We start from the raw sequence: 15,583 nt of genomic DNA, 5'->3' as shown, positions 1-15,583 counted from the left end.
CGTTAATCCTGGCCGAAACAAGATGACATTATATAATATTATTATATACGAATATTATAATATTAATATTATATAATAATATTATTATACTTAATATTATACTTATGACATATACGTATCTGCGCAGCACTTAGCAACCAAACACAGCTGCATTGCATTGTGGGAAGTTTCTGCTTAGCTAGTGTCCATCAATCCATACTAATACATTTCTGGAGTATGGATAGTGCATACTATTGTGTACGTACTAATGTTTCGGACGCACTAAAAAATCTCACGTACTGTTTTTGCATACTCATTAGGTTGGAAGTATGGAATTTCGGATGCAGCTAGTGTATGTCAGAACTGTTAAAAAAGACTGAAACTAAGGCAAGATGTAGACAGAGTCAGGTGGGTGAATTGACTTCACATGGCTAATAATAATCAGATGTCTCTGTCAACTTTTAAGTTAATGTTTTGTATTGTGAACCAATCTGTACCAGCTGTGTGACATTTCCATGTATAATAATAAAAAAAAAGTAATCCCACAATGGGGATATTCTTCCTCTGCATTTAACCCATCTCTAGTCAAACTAGGAGCAGTGGACTGCTGTTTTTGTACAGCACCCTGGGAGCAGTAAGGGTTGAGGGCCTTGCTCAGGGGCAATGCAGGAAAGGAAATGACACATTCACCATACACACACACACACACACACACACACACACACACACACACACACACACACACACACACACACACACACACACACACACACACACACACAATTAGGTGTGGTCGTCTGAACCAAACAGCCAAAGTCAAGCACGCAGGACCTTTCCCTGGGCACGCTCTCTCAAATTTAGATTTGTTGGAAGTTGATGTGGAACATTTTATTCAACCTGTTGTGCATCTACAAGTTGAGAGTTGCTAAATGAGGCGAAACAAAGCGGGACAAGCTTTGTGTGGAAAAGCAAGACATCTTTGAACAAACTGTTCTAACTAACTGCACTCCGGTCCTTCAGATAATTCAATGCAATGCTGGCCTGCTATGTATTACTACACCACGTCTGTTTGTCATGTATGAATTTCAAAGTGGAGAACATTGGGGACAAAATTTTTAACATTTCCACATGGATTGAATTGAACCAAAACCCTTCCAAATAAACATCGACCACTCTTCTACTTCAACTCAACTCAACTCAACGTCCTTTTATTGCCACACGGCTAGGCCGGTGGAATTACTTTCACGGTGCAGGTGGTAGCTGCAACAATACACCACAGCAGTACAAAAAGACAGAACGTTTTCCAGAGGAAAAAGACAGAGTAATAACAATTGCAGACAAAACTGGGAAAGGCACACAACAGCACATATCAGACAAGACCACCGAAATAGGACAAGGAATTAAGCGTTAAGTAGTCGTAAGACCGAGGGAAAGAAAGAGTCGTTGTATCTCTTGTTCCTTTTACCCAGTGACTTATAAATAATCCTCCTCTGGGAGCGGAGGCGCTGAAACAGATAGTTAACAGGGTGTGAGGGGTCCTCAATTATTTTAGTTGCCGGTGTGATGGTGTGGTGTTTGTAAAGGGAGTCCAGTGTGGGGAGTTCATGTTTAGTGATTTTTGAAGCCCTTTTAATTATCCTGTCCAGTCTGTGTAGTGTATGTTTGGTTGTATTGCCGTACCATATGGTGATTGATAAATACAGAATATTTTGAATTATGGCGGTGTAGAATTCTTCCTGATTCTGTATTTTCTTAGTTGTCTGAGGTGAAATAGTCTCTGGTTTGGTGTTTTTAAGCTGTATTTTACGGTGGACAGACACACGGGATGTAGAGAGAGACCGAACAGCTGACTGAACCACAGTGTTTACATCCATGGTTTAAAGTTTAAACATACAGCGGGAACGGTAATGTGATATAATGTGGTTTATATCACTGTACAACGCTGTACATTACGAGACATTTCTTTATTATATTTTAACGTTACAGTCAGCTGTTCGGTCTCTCTCTACATCCCATGTGTCTGTCCATTGAGCTGTTACGCCGAAAGCGCCCCCTGCAGGTTTGGTAACCGGTTATGAAGCGTTTTTTCTTTTGAAGATGGTTTCTTGTTTTATATTGTTTTGTGCTTTGCATCGTTTCTCTATTTGCAGCGCGTTTGATGATGCTGCATTTGTCTTTGTTTTTTGCAGCATGTTTTTTCATTTGCACCACGTTCCTCTTTTTGTACCTCGTTTTGAGTTTGTGAATTTGAATCGTTTCTGTACTTGAAGCCGTTTTCCTTAACTGAGACGCATTAGGCCGTTGCAGTGCGTTTGGCCCTTGTCGGCCACCGTAGTATTTGGCTCTATTAAGCTCTTTTTTAAGCTGTATTTGTCAAATGTGGTTTCCCTAAAGCAGTGCTTCTCAAAGTGTGGGGCGCGCCCCACTGGTGGGGAAGGAAGACATGACAGGTGGGGCGCGACAAACGGGAGGAAATTTTCAATTTCATGCCTATCTTACTATACCGGTAAATGCTATTGACAATGAAGATAATTCACTCAAACAAAAAACACAAACACACACACAAACATAGTTATAATTAATAGCTAAAATTATTAAAAAGCATTAGGAGACCGGAGAAAAATGTACCCTGGAACTAAAGTACAAAAACAAAGATTGACGTCAGACTGTTAATTGCAGCGGGCTAATATTTGCAGCAGTATATCCCCTCATCGGACAGAAAGCTTTAAACATCCTTCTTCCCTTTGCTACTTCATATCTATGCGAGAGGCTTTTCACCTGTTGCTTCTCTAAAAACTAGGTACAGATCCCAGCTCAACATTGAGCATGATTTGAGAGTGGCAGTTTCCAGCCTGCAACCCCGTTTTGAAAGGATGTGCAGTGCAAAACAGACAACACTGCAGCCACTAGTAATGCAGGGAAAGTTCTCGTTTATGTTTTTGCAAATTAAGTTATGATAGCACAACTGCACTTTTATTTTCTCTTTTTGAACTTTGTGTTATTTGTTGTTTTTGATTTTGATTCAGTATCAAATATGACTGATATACTTGGTGATAGTAATTTCAATACATTTAAAATAATTTGAAGTAATTCGTCAAGATTTTTGTTGGGGCGACGGGGGCAAGTGGGGCTTGAAAATCCCCACTTGTTCAAAGTGAGGAATGACGAAAAAAGTTTGAAAACCACTGCCCTAAAGGAAGAATAAAGAATCAGAGTTACTTCTATAGAGCTACTTTGACAGCAGAAAGTAGTGCTTTTATTTTGTGGAGTGAATGAGCGAGTTTCCGGTGTGATTGTCGCTTCTATCCCGCGGCTGTGCCGACGGTGTGTACATAGATGACACGCTGTGCGGTCGCAGCGGACGGATGTCATTGGCTGTCATTCTCACATGACAACCACAACAAATAACGTGAACTATTGCTGACAGCTCACGTGCGCTTTCTTTTCATGCTCCATCCCCTTTCCCCTGGGCTTAAATGCACTTTGCTACAGGACGGAAAAACTATTGACCCAATCACTTTAAAGCAGGGGCGTCAATTGGGTATGGCAAGGTATGGCAGCCGCCACACCTTGGCTTCAAGGGAAAATGTAAATGTTTTTGTATTGATTATTCTATTATTTATAGAATAACTACAAATGCAAATCAGAACAACATGATCGATTTCACTAGTTATTTTACACTGCAAAAACTCAAAATCTTAACAAGAATATTTGTCTTATTTCTAGTTAAAATGTCTAATTTTTAGTAAAAAAAATCTAATTACATTTAAGACAAGACTCAAAAACTCAAAAAACAACAATTTCCACCTGTTTCAGGTAGATTTTCAATTAAAATAAGTAGAACATTATTTTTGCTTCTAATGAGAAGATAAATCTTGTCCCACTGGCAGATTTTTCTACTTATTTCAATTGAAAATGTAGTTGAAACAGGTGAAAATGGTCAAATAAGTTATTTTTCTGGCGACGACTCTTGTTTTAAATGTAATGAGACTAAAAATGACTAAAAATTAGACATTTTAACTAGAAATAAGACAAATATTCCTGGTAAGATTTTGAGTTTTTGCAGTGAGTGAGACTGCATTTGAAAAAGTTCCAATTTTCTTGACCACACAGATCAGCTACATAGCAGACTTCTGTGATGAGTATTTGCTGGACGTGTTGATTGATACTCTAGTTAAGTTCTGTGACTCGTAACCTTGCCATACCTTAGCTTCCACTGAATTGACGCCACTGCTTTAAAGTATTCGATATGTGTCCTGTACTGTTAAACTCATAATACAATTCGTCTTGTGACAATTTTTTCTTCTAAAAACCTTATTTTCTCAGGCAGCAGTTCCTCTTTTTAACATTAAGTGTATGAATTTGACATTTGGAGGAATAGCGGAAAATTGAAATGAAACCAAATAAGATTGGCTTCGAGCTTTACACCATTAAACATTTTCATGCTTTTTAATGGGGTAATTAGAGCACATTACCCCTGCCACGTCCAATACTTATTGTCCTCTTTTCCCATTTTGTGCAGCTGTGATTATTTTCCTGCTCTCTTTCATCTCAGGGAGGGTTAGCAGCAGTAAGTGGATCATCACTGCCATTCAGGGAGCACAAATCACTAATCACAGCTGTCCAACATCATCAACATTCAAAGCACGCCAGCTCTTTGCTGCTGCAGGCTTCCTTGCATCACAAATTGCACTGTACCTGGCAAGTACTCATGTACAAATGCATCTGCTATTGAGCAAAACGCAAAGTCAGACACTAAAAGCGTAGTTGTCTCGTCCGCAGATGTTTGACGGTTTATGTCCCGTTGCTGTGTTAAACCCATGCAATTATGAATTCACTCAGAAACCAACATCCCTCTCCGGATGTTCATGTATCAAGGACTCAACTGTCCTCAGCCGGAGAGTCTGAATCTCTGAGATAGACGATAACTACGGGCAAGGCCATATTATCTTATTCATTTCAGGGAAAATAATTTACAGCACAGTTGCTCCGATCAGGTCTGTTCTCTAGTTTATCTGCAGCATAACAGCCTCATAAAATCTTCAGTGTGTGCTCGTGTTAATCAGTTGCTGTCACACAAATGTATCACATGCATAGCATTTTTTTGGTATGTTCAGATTTCCTTTTGGCCACCTTTTTTCCCCTTCTATCACTCATTTTTTATTCTTTTGGACTTTTTCACCCTTCCACGGATTATTACCTTTTCCTGTTTCAGACATCCTGTTGTTGAGCTGCATGTTGTGTCATTGTTGTACAGATGGTTGGCACAGTCTTTCTGGTAATTTTCCATAAGATTAAAGCCACTCTGACCAGAGCAGACAAAAGATAAAGTAAGAACATCTGTAACAAATTCTTGATAATAAAAATGTTCATTTTTAACCCTTGCAGTCAGTATTGACATCTTTGGATTGTCATAGATGTAAGAGCTCAGAGTATAATATGCATTAAAAAAAAGAAAGAAATAAAGTGTGTGTTTTGTAGTAATAGGAATATAATTTCCAAGCACATTAATTGAAGGTCACTCACAGAAAGCTTGTTTCATGAATGATTACTGATTGAGAAACAGATGTTTTCTTTTTAACATATTCAAAGATAAATAGAAATAATAGACAAAACCCCATGGTTTAGAGCCACAATCCTAACGACATGTGTGTGAAGGTGTTCCACTTCAACGTGGTGCCTTCTGCAGAAATAAGCTTGTTTTCATGAAGCAGTCATCCCCTCTGCCGGAGCGTGCTCTGCTCCTGCTCACATACTGACCAAGGCTGCATCAAGGTCCTGCCTGCTGAATAGCTCCAAGGTTGCAAAGTTAAACCCGTTACTTCAGAGATGCAAGGCAACTGTTATCAGAACAAGAGAATAAGATGATGTGTCTTTTTAAAGAAAGTATTATGAACAACAGAAAGGGAATATCCAAGATTCTGTCGTCGTCCTAGAGAGCACTGTTTTATAAAGAAGCTAATATAAATCGTGCCTTCGACAGAATTAGTGCAGAAATGAATATACATGTACTCCTAGTGCGGCTTCTTTAACTACTAATATTACAAATCTTCCTTCATGACTGTTCATGCCCGTGTTTTTAAATTTGAATAAAATGTCACAGTATTAAATTCAACAGCTCTTCCTTGTAGACACTGATATCTGAAGAAGAGCATTCACACACAAACCGTCACTATGAGGTAGTAATCTAACACCCCCCCACCCACACACACATACACACACACGCACAGTGTGGGCTTTGTTTTCAGATCTGCTTCTACATATCTGTACAGTTCATACGGCCTATCATGTGTCTCTAGATGCTCTTTGCAAGCTCTCTGGCAGTGCTTAAATGCTATCCACGTTGTAGGAGTCAAACCTCCTTTCATGTTTCCTTTAGATCTGCCTCTTCAGTGATTCTCTTAGATCTTGGTGATTGTTGTCTCTGGGAGACCCAACCTCACATTTAAAGACAAAAGGCTTTAAGAGTCACTTTATTCAACAAAATGTTATAGTCTTCGCCTTATCAGAATAAATTATCTATAAAATGACACGATGAATGTGTCATTTCCTTTCCTGCATCTCTCTTTTTAGAATTCATTGATGTCTCTGCCTTTCAGAATCATCAATAAAATTAGCAATTTCCATTTTTTTTTTTCATGACATGAGGAAGCCCCTGGAACAGTTCATGACCAAATAATATCTTATCATGTATTAGGAGTGTTAATGGTAATCTAGTTTCTCTGAGGGTGAGTAACTCCAGGTTAGGAAATTAATGTTTTAAATGATAATCACTGCTGCAATTATAAGTAAAATACGTAGAGAATGAATGAATGAATGAATGAATGAATGAATGAATGAATGAATGAATGAATGAATGAATGAATGAATGAATGAATGAATGAATGAATGAATGAATGAAAAAACATTTATTGGTCACCACCAAGCATGAACACTTAGGTCACGACCAAAGGGTCAGGGCTGAAGCCTCGGCTTATGAATGCCCCCCCCCCTTCTTACATTTCAAAATGTCTTTTGTCTGACATGTTTGATACATTTTCCTTGTAATATATATAACAAATGATTAATAGCTAACAACAACAAAAAACATATGCACATTTACATGCATACCTATCTACTTATGACGTACCTACACATATATCCATACATGTACATATACAAGCACATTACATATCCACACATACATATGTACACTACACATGCATACACTTACATACATGTATGTATCTGCACACACATATGTTATTATAAAAAATAATACTCAATGTACCAATCCTTTTGTTTCCTTTCTTTATGCCATCATTCCATTACCCCCGGAACAAGTCTGTACTTATCCATCATCATGTCTCTATACGTTGTTTTAAAATTCAACAGATTTTTGCTATATTTTAATTCTTCCGGTAATGCATTTCATAACTTTCACGCCACAGACAGAATTTGCACCTACTTTTCGCAACTGTATTCCAGATCGGTTGTTTCCAGTTGAATTGGTCTCTGAGGGCATAACCCCCCCCCTCTCTCTCTCTCTAAACATGGTTTGTATGTTGGGAGGAAGTAGATTTTTTCTGGCTTTAAACATAAGCAAAGCTGTTTTCTGATCTACCAGGTCCATGAATTTGAGTGCTTTTGACTTGATGAATAATAAATTGGTGTGATCATAAAAACCAACATTATTCACCATTCGTTTTGCTCTTTTTTGTCTGTAGTGTGGTTTTGCAGGCATAACCCCAGATTTCAACACAGTAAGTCAAGTAAGGTAGAATAAGCGTGCAGTATAGAGTATTCATAGATCTAAAGTTAAAAAAATGTCTGACTTTGCTCAATACTCACTTCAGTAGAGAACTACTGAAATCAGAAATTATCTTAGTATTTCATCATTTTACTTTTTGTTTGTGATGCCAAAATAAAAATGCTCACTTTTTGGTTCAAATGGTTGTCATTTTCTTTCCACTTCTCAGCCCAGATAACTATAATCATGCACCATTTTCTGTTCTCTACATGTCTGGGACAAATGCTCTGAAATCATTTTTGTTTCTACGAGTCATGTAGCTAATGCTCATGACCCTGACGAGAAAAGAAGCAGAGCTAGATCATGGATGGATGGATGAATGTAGCCAGTGCTGAAGAAACGACCGTGACTTTACCTCCTGAGCTACACTGGAGTGCCAAACTCTGAGGTTCAAGGTCAGCCCAACGTCAATAAACCTTCACTTTTACCTTCACACAGGAAGCTGCAGGTAAAACTGAAGTCAGCTCTGCAGTTTGATCAATATATCAGTAAACCATGGCAGACTTTTGAAGAACACTTCACTTCCTATTTTATTCATATATTTACATGTACTGAGGGACTGCAAAAAAATGTCAGTGTCACCTCAGTTACGAAACGCTTTGGTGGAAGAGGAGTGACTTTCCTGTGAGAATTCCTTAGCTTTATGGCCCGTGAACAATTTCCCAATAAACTCAACAGAGTTGGACTAAATAATGTGCAGTGGTCAAGATAAAGCATAAGATATCTGATACAATACAAACTTAAAAATGACCCACTTTACTTTAAAATACACCTACATACCTGGTAAAAGAAGTAGGTGGAAAAAATGCATATATATATATATATATATATATATATATATATATATATATATATATATATATATATATATATATATATATATATATATATATATATATATATATATATATATATATATATATATATATATATATATACTAATTAAACATGCAACAGTGGAGTCTACATTTTTGCCTTTTTCTTAAGACTCTGACATTAAAAATGAGATCATTTTGTTGATAGATTTGAATATGAACTGTAATAATAATAATAATAATAATAATAATAATAATAATGAAAAATATTTCAGATTTATCATTGTAACTTCAATTATAACAAGTGACTGAGCAACTCATTCTGACAACTGGCTCATCAGAACATCTCTCCCACAGTTTCAGGTCGAGAGGTGATTCTAAGATGTCCTGAGGAGTGAGTGTGAGTGATTGTTCATCTCGTTGGTCTCTGTGGCGGCCTGTCAGGTGTGAATTCTATAGCTTCAGTCGTGTAACAGCTGGGAACGGCTCCAGCAGACCCCTGTCACCCTGAGTATAGTAACTCAGATATATTAGATTAATAAATCTGGAACATTTTAGACAGAAAAGTCAATACAACCAGTGAGGCCTCAAAACTGTCTATAATTGCAATTAATTTCTTATCATAATTTCTGTTTAAGCATTTGAACATAAACAGAATGGATTATCCTAACACTCTCCGCTCTTAACTAAAACAAATCCCATTTTCTTATGCACTTTTTTGTTTAACACGATTCTCTAGCTGTATTTTTGATTTCCTCTTTTATAGAAACTGCACTTTTGGCATGCAGCAAGTGTTCTACATTTTGTAAATGGCTTTATGTAAAAGCATCTGCTAAATAAATTGTAATGTTGGGCCGCTCGGTAGCGCAGTGGGTTAAGCAGTGGCTCATATACTGAGGCTACAGTCCTCCTCCTGCAGCGGTCGCAGGTTCGAATCCCGGCCTGCGCACCTTTGCTGCGTGTCTTCCCCGTTCTCTCTCTCTACCCCTTTCCAGCCTGCATTCTCAATAAAGGGCCACTAGAGCCCAAAAAAATCTTTAAAAAAAAAAATAAATAAATTGTAATGTAATGAAAAGCGCAATAGCCTATAGATTGGTTTTGAAATTAATCTGATCTTCAATGTAGCTCTTTACCTAGGTTTTTACCCAAGGGGGGTCAAATGTCTGTAAATACCTTTTTGTTGTGTGTGAAATATCTGTAAAATGTGATTTGCCTTTGTTTTACTTTTCTTCTGCTTATTGAAAGAAATCAAAACGTGCCTTTCACCACAGCTATGACCGGAGGGGATTGTGAGAAACCACTCAGCACATACAGTACATAAAACACTAAATTAGCAGAAGTAACGAACGCTGGATCTTACCTTACTTGTTCTCTAAAGCTAGAAAACCGTAGTTAGATACACAATTTATGTAATCACTAATATTAATTCATTTTCACTATCCTTTCTTTTTTTGAATAAATATATATCCCAAATCAACATTGATCATAAAAAAAACATCCTAGAATTTCTTCAACAGAAAGGTTTTACATAACAAGACTATCTACATCTAACACTTCAGTGCACTCAATGGACTTACATGGACAACAATGCACTGGTATTAAAGGCAGGCTACGGGATTTCTAGATGACCTCATGTATGTTGGTAATACAACAAACAACATACAAAGAGGTAGCACCTCCTGCCATAACTCCAGTGTTCCCCAAGAAAACACACCTATCATAATCTACCCCCCATGAACTGAATATTACAATCAGAAGTGTCTTATCTAGAGTAAGATCAATACTCGGATTACTGATGTCCATGGCCAATCATTAAATAAACAGAAAAATAACTATTTAAAAAATCATAAAACTTAAAAAAAAAAATCAATAAAAGCCCCAAATTCAGATAAAACTAGTTCCTGGCTCATCACGAAGCAAAGAAAGCAAGAACAAAACGTCACCCAAACAGGGTCTGTGTGCTTCTTTAATGAACCCCAAAGGTGACAGAAAGGCAATAAGCGATCTATGAGATGCACTGATGCAGATCTGAAACAAAATTATTAAGAGAGAGAGAGAACGAGAACCCTACTACCGTCTCAGTACTCTACTTCTCAGCGTAATTTGCTGTAGATGTCGCTTTGACTTTGGCCAGCTGCTCTGGTCAGATATTGGGTTTACAAAGATCGAGCTTGTGAACATTTTGAATTACTGGTGTCTTCATTACTCAACCATCAGTTTCACACTGTAGTCCTCTTGGATATGGACCCATATCATTAAATCTAACTGCAGAGCAATGTTCATTTAAACACTCAAACTGATTTGGCATTGGGCATCTTTCATATATTGTTGCCAATTTCCTGCAGGTCAATAGTGTTCTGGGAAATACAAGAACTTTTGACTAAAACATTGTACATTTCAGGCCTTATTGCAGCATGTGGCCTAAACATCCAATACTATAGATTCTCTCTTCACTTACATTGAGAACTGATTAGCAAAGGATCCCATTATGGCCGTTATTAACAATAAGAGAGAGAATGACTTGTTAATAAGTTATTAACAAGTCATTCCTCTGGACACTTCACTGTTATCTTTAAACAACTGTGAACCTAACTGTCACAATGTGACATATTCTGCTTGCAGCTGACCGGCAGCTATACAAATACATCTCAAAAATAGTTTCTGGTCAAAATATTTTATTAAAAGAAATTACTCAGCATATAAAACATAAAACACACACTATTGATTTAAACAGAAGATATGAGAAAAATACCCTTTTTTAATAACCCGTTTGAATATGACGTACTCCTGAGTGGTGAACTTCTGAAGTACAAAAGGAGAATTATTCAAATGTTCAACAAAGATATTTTTACAATTCCTGAGAAGAGTGGAAAAGTTAGTTTAAGTGTTCCTTGAAGACATAAACAGTAAACAACTTTTATGCTGTAAAAAGAAAAACAAGATGAATGAATTTTAAAACAAATCTGGAAATTCTCTAGGAAGAATAAACCAAACAATGTCACCAGCCAGCATGTAATTGGTTTTAATCAGGAAAAGCCTTGAAGGGAAACGAGAGAATCATTTTCATTTTCCAACTTGTTGCATATTTCACAGAACAAACGAACTGAAAAATTAGGTGTCAAATATCGGCTACTGAATACAAAATTCACTAGAATTATTAAGTAGAAAACACATTCCAATTAATCATAAAGAAAAATATGTTTCTCCTCTTTTATACGAATTTACAATTTACATGGAAATAAATTAAGAGTGTGTATAAACAGCTCCTGAAAATATTTACACCAGCACAAATGCGTTGGACTTTGAGTAAAAACTATTTCGCTGGTGAATCCCTGAAGTGACTAAAGGTAGTCTCTTTTTCGCATCATCTGCTGCTCTGGACAATGTCTCTGCATCACATGAGGCGGTTCTTCTGAACTCATGACGATATCTATGGATATGGGAAATGAAAAGCGATCCCTCATCTGCGCAATCTTCTCATGGGGAACGCTGTGTTTGTTCCGCCTGAAGGAGAAAGAAAAACGTGCAGTACGGTTATGCAAGGATAATACGTTTTTAAACTGATAGGAAAATGTGACAACAAAGTAACATACTTCTCTAGCTCAAAAGGATCAAATTTCCAACTGGTGTCAGGTTCGCAGAAGTCCACTTTGTATCCTCTCTTCAAGGCCTGTTAAATTAGATAGAACTGTTTAGGAGCTATAAAAGAATTTGAACCATATCCAGAAACAATGTTCAATATCACTAGCTACCATTCTGACGTATGGCTTCATCTCCCAGGCTTGGAGGTTTGTGTTATCAATTATAACTGGAGACCGGCCATCATGCAGGGCATCTTCAGCTGAGAGACAATTGAACATCAAAAAGGTTAAGTTGCACAGGTACTTAAATAACTATCAAAAACATCCTTACATAAAACACTAAATCCAACAAAAATACCTTTGTGATAGATAAAACTAAAGAAATGTAAAATGTACTTGATCGTGGGTATTGGTGAAGTTATACAAGCATTTAGGTACATTACCTCTGCTCTGGTTCCATTCATGTGCTGAGCCGAGAAGGCCTGGGTCGTACCGATAGCCATCTCTGTTGGCAAAGTAATCATCTGTGCTCAAAATTACTCCACTAGGACCAGTGGACAGCAGCTCCCTGTCAGAGTTGTTTACGAAGCAAACACTTTAGTGTTACATTTAAATGGACAGGAACAAATCTAAGTGCAATATCACACACAGTCATACCTGGCCAGTGTTGTTTTCCCAGAGCCTGGTAATCCCCTCATCAAGATCAGCACCGAGGCCGAATGCTGAGTATTACTGGGGGGTTCGTAGTGATGCGCTCGCTCCCATTGCTCACTTTCTGGCACGATTCTCTGAGGCCTGTCATAATCTTCATCAAACCAATACCCTTCATCTCTATCTTTACACCACCCACCAGCTGCATTATCCGAGTATTCGTCACGGCTGCAAACTTGGTCGTCCCTACCAAAGGGACGCTGTGAATTTGTGTAAAAGCCCTGAGAGGGGCCGGTGCACACATTTGGGGGAGAGAAACTGGACAAAGGTAAAACATTTTGATAACGGTCTGTTGTTTCTGAACTCTTAAAGGTCAGACTGACATTTGTTGGCACATTTTGTGGATTTGCGAATTCAGAATGATGTGGCTGGTGAAGTGAATGTGGTCTGTGAAATTCAGGGGGTTCTGGTCTCTTTAAAGGGTGAGGATAATGCCACTGGTTTTGGTCAGAAATAGAACTGCTACCCTTCTCATCTGGTCTTTTCAGGGGGTATGGTTCACTTCGATACCGGTGAGACCAGGAGCTCTGAGCATTTCCACTTTTGTTATGGTAGCCGTCTGTTTCTACACAGCTCCTTGTGGGGAGATTTCTGCCCCCTGGTGCCTCTCCAGACTCTGTCCTGGCAGGAGTTTTGGAGGGGATGACTAGTTGCTCATTTTGTTTCCCGAGGCTATGATTAGACTCATCGGGTGTATCAATCTTCTCAAGCTCTTTGTAAAACTCACTCAATGTGTCTTCGATGTCAGACTTGGCTTTGGGCTTTTTTGGCTTTTTTGGCTTTATTGGCTTTATTGGAGGAAATGCTGGACCAATGAAGGCGGTGCTGGTGGTTCCTACCTCCTTCAACACTCGGTCTCTCACACATATGTCCGGGGAGCTGTGCTCATTATTACTCAGACGCTTAAGCCTTTCCTCAATAGAATTATTCCCAGAGTTTTTGGTATTTTCATCCCCACCAGGCTTTTTGGTTGTGTTGAAGTTCGCTGACGACAATTCAGGATGGGACATCTACAAGAAACATGTTAGAGGTTACTACCACCGCAACAAGAGAGTCAGGCATTAACTAGTAATGTCTGTAAACAAGGCGATTTAACTGACACCTTCTTATTTGTATTATGCCGAAGTATAAAAATGATTTATTTTAATGTATGTTTATCTGTTGACTTCTATATGACGATAATCTAATATCGAAACATTCATCAACTAAGGTCTCCTAATACGATTTACACAGAAAACACAGCAACAAATTAAATTAACTTCTGTTTAGTAACATCAAACGTTAACTGACGGTGTTCGGAATGCTTACCGTACATATTCAGCAAACATGTAAAAGTAAATTTGATATTAAAAGAACACGCGGGACAGGAGTTTAACAAATCGGTGTTTACGGAAGTGACGTCGTTCCTCTCGTCTTCTTCGAAGACACTACTATTCGCGCTTGCGCCCCCTGCAGGACAGACGGAGTATCTTTGACGCAGCCCTGCAGTCCTGCACACGGGGATGTGTTCACCTGGGGGTCAACAGGACGTTAAAGAAATACACGATACAGCAGCCAAAAAATATTAAAAAAAGAAATATATATATATTTAATTTTTTTAATTATATTTATATATACATACATACACATATATATACACATATATATACACATATATATATATATATATATATATATATATATATATATATATATATATATATATATATACATATATATACACATATATACACATTATATATACATATACATACACATATATATACATACACATATATATACATGTCTCAGAAAATTAGAATATTGTGATAAAGTTCTTTATTTTCTGTAATACAAAAAACAAAAATGTCATACATTCTGGATTCATTACAAATCAACTGAAATATTGCAAGCCTTTTATTATTTTAATATAGCTGATTATGGTTTACAGTTTAAGATTAAGATTCCCAGAATATTTTAATTTTTTGAGATAGGATATTTGAGTTTTCTTAAAATGTAAGCCATGATCAGCAATATTAAAATAATAAAAGGCTTGCAATATTTCAGTGGATTTGTAATGAATCCAGAATGTATGACATTTTTGTTTTTGTAATTGCATTACAGAAAATCACAATATTCTAATTTTCTGAGACAGTTCTGTATTAATATTAGTGGTGGGGGAAAAAAATCGATATTGCAATATATTGTTGCACTCTCTGTCACAATAAATAATCTATAAAATGACGGCAAATATTGTTATTTTATTACAACACACATAATGGATTTACGCGGTTGTCACCGCACTATTGTTCATGCACTTTAAGTTGTCCAGCTGTACAGTGTTTACATTTACAAGACTAGGAGGCAGTGAGGCTCTATACAAATGCACTTTCTTTGTACATTGTATGAAGTTTTGGCATTGAATAAATGCATAACTACAGACGTTTTCCTTTTTATGGGTATTTTTTCTTTTTCAGTCACATATATCGTGATATATCGTTGATGAAATTTCTTACAATATATCGAATATCGTAGATATCGTCTATCATATTATCGTTATCGTGGGCCACATATCGCCACAGTATTGAATCGTGAGTTACCTGTATCGTCCCACCCCTAATATATATATAGTCGGTATACAGCTTCACATCATTTGGTATAATGTAGTTTCATCTTTCTGTATGTCCTGTTCTAGATCAAAATATAGAGGATGGGGCCTGGATTACTGG

At 37.3% G+C, this 15,583-nt stretch overlaps 1 protein-coding gene across 2 annotated transcripts; it reads right to left on the bottom strand.

The window, feature by feature from the left end:
- Positions 1–11,251: 11,251 nt before the first annotated feature.
- n4bp2l2 (NEDD4 binding protein 2-like 2) lies at positions 11,252–14,294 on the bottom strand. 2 transcript variants are annotated; one of them, XM_061719693.1, is made up of 6 exons: positions 14,184–14,294; positions 12,822–13,885; positions 12,608–12,732; positions 12,336–12,424; positions 12,177–12,253; positions 11,252–12,087 (listed from the first exon to the last, which is right to left on the bottom strand). In XM_061719693.1, exons 2-6 carry the CDS (start codon positions 13,883–13,885, stop codon positions 11,925–11,927), a joined length of 1,518 nt encoding a protein of 505 aa, XP_061575677.1. In that variant the 5' UTR covers positions 14,184–14,294; the 3' UTR covers positions 11,252–11,924. The 2 variants fall into 2 exon arrangements, with proteins under 2 accessions (XP_061575677.1, XP_061575678.1); XM_061719694.1 differs by having other exon boundaries at positions 12,608–12,669.
- Positions 14,295–15,583: the final 1,289 nt, after the last annotated feature.

This window comes from Cololabis saira, chromosome 4 (assembly GCF_033807715.1).
Source record: "Cololabis saira isolate AMF1-May2022 chromosome 4, fColSai1.1, whole genome shotgun sequence".
In the NCBI taxonomy this organism is placed as follows: domain Eukaryota; kingdom Metazoa; phylum Chordata; class Actinopteri; order Beloniformes; family Belonidae; genus Cololabis; species Cololabis saira.
This window is presented reverse-complemented; position numbering and strand designations above follow the sequence as displayed.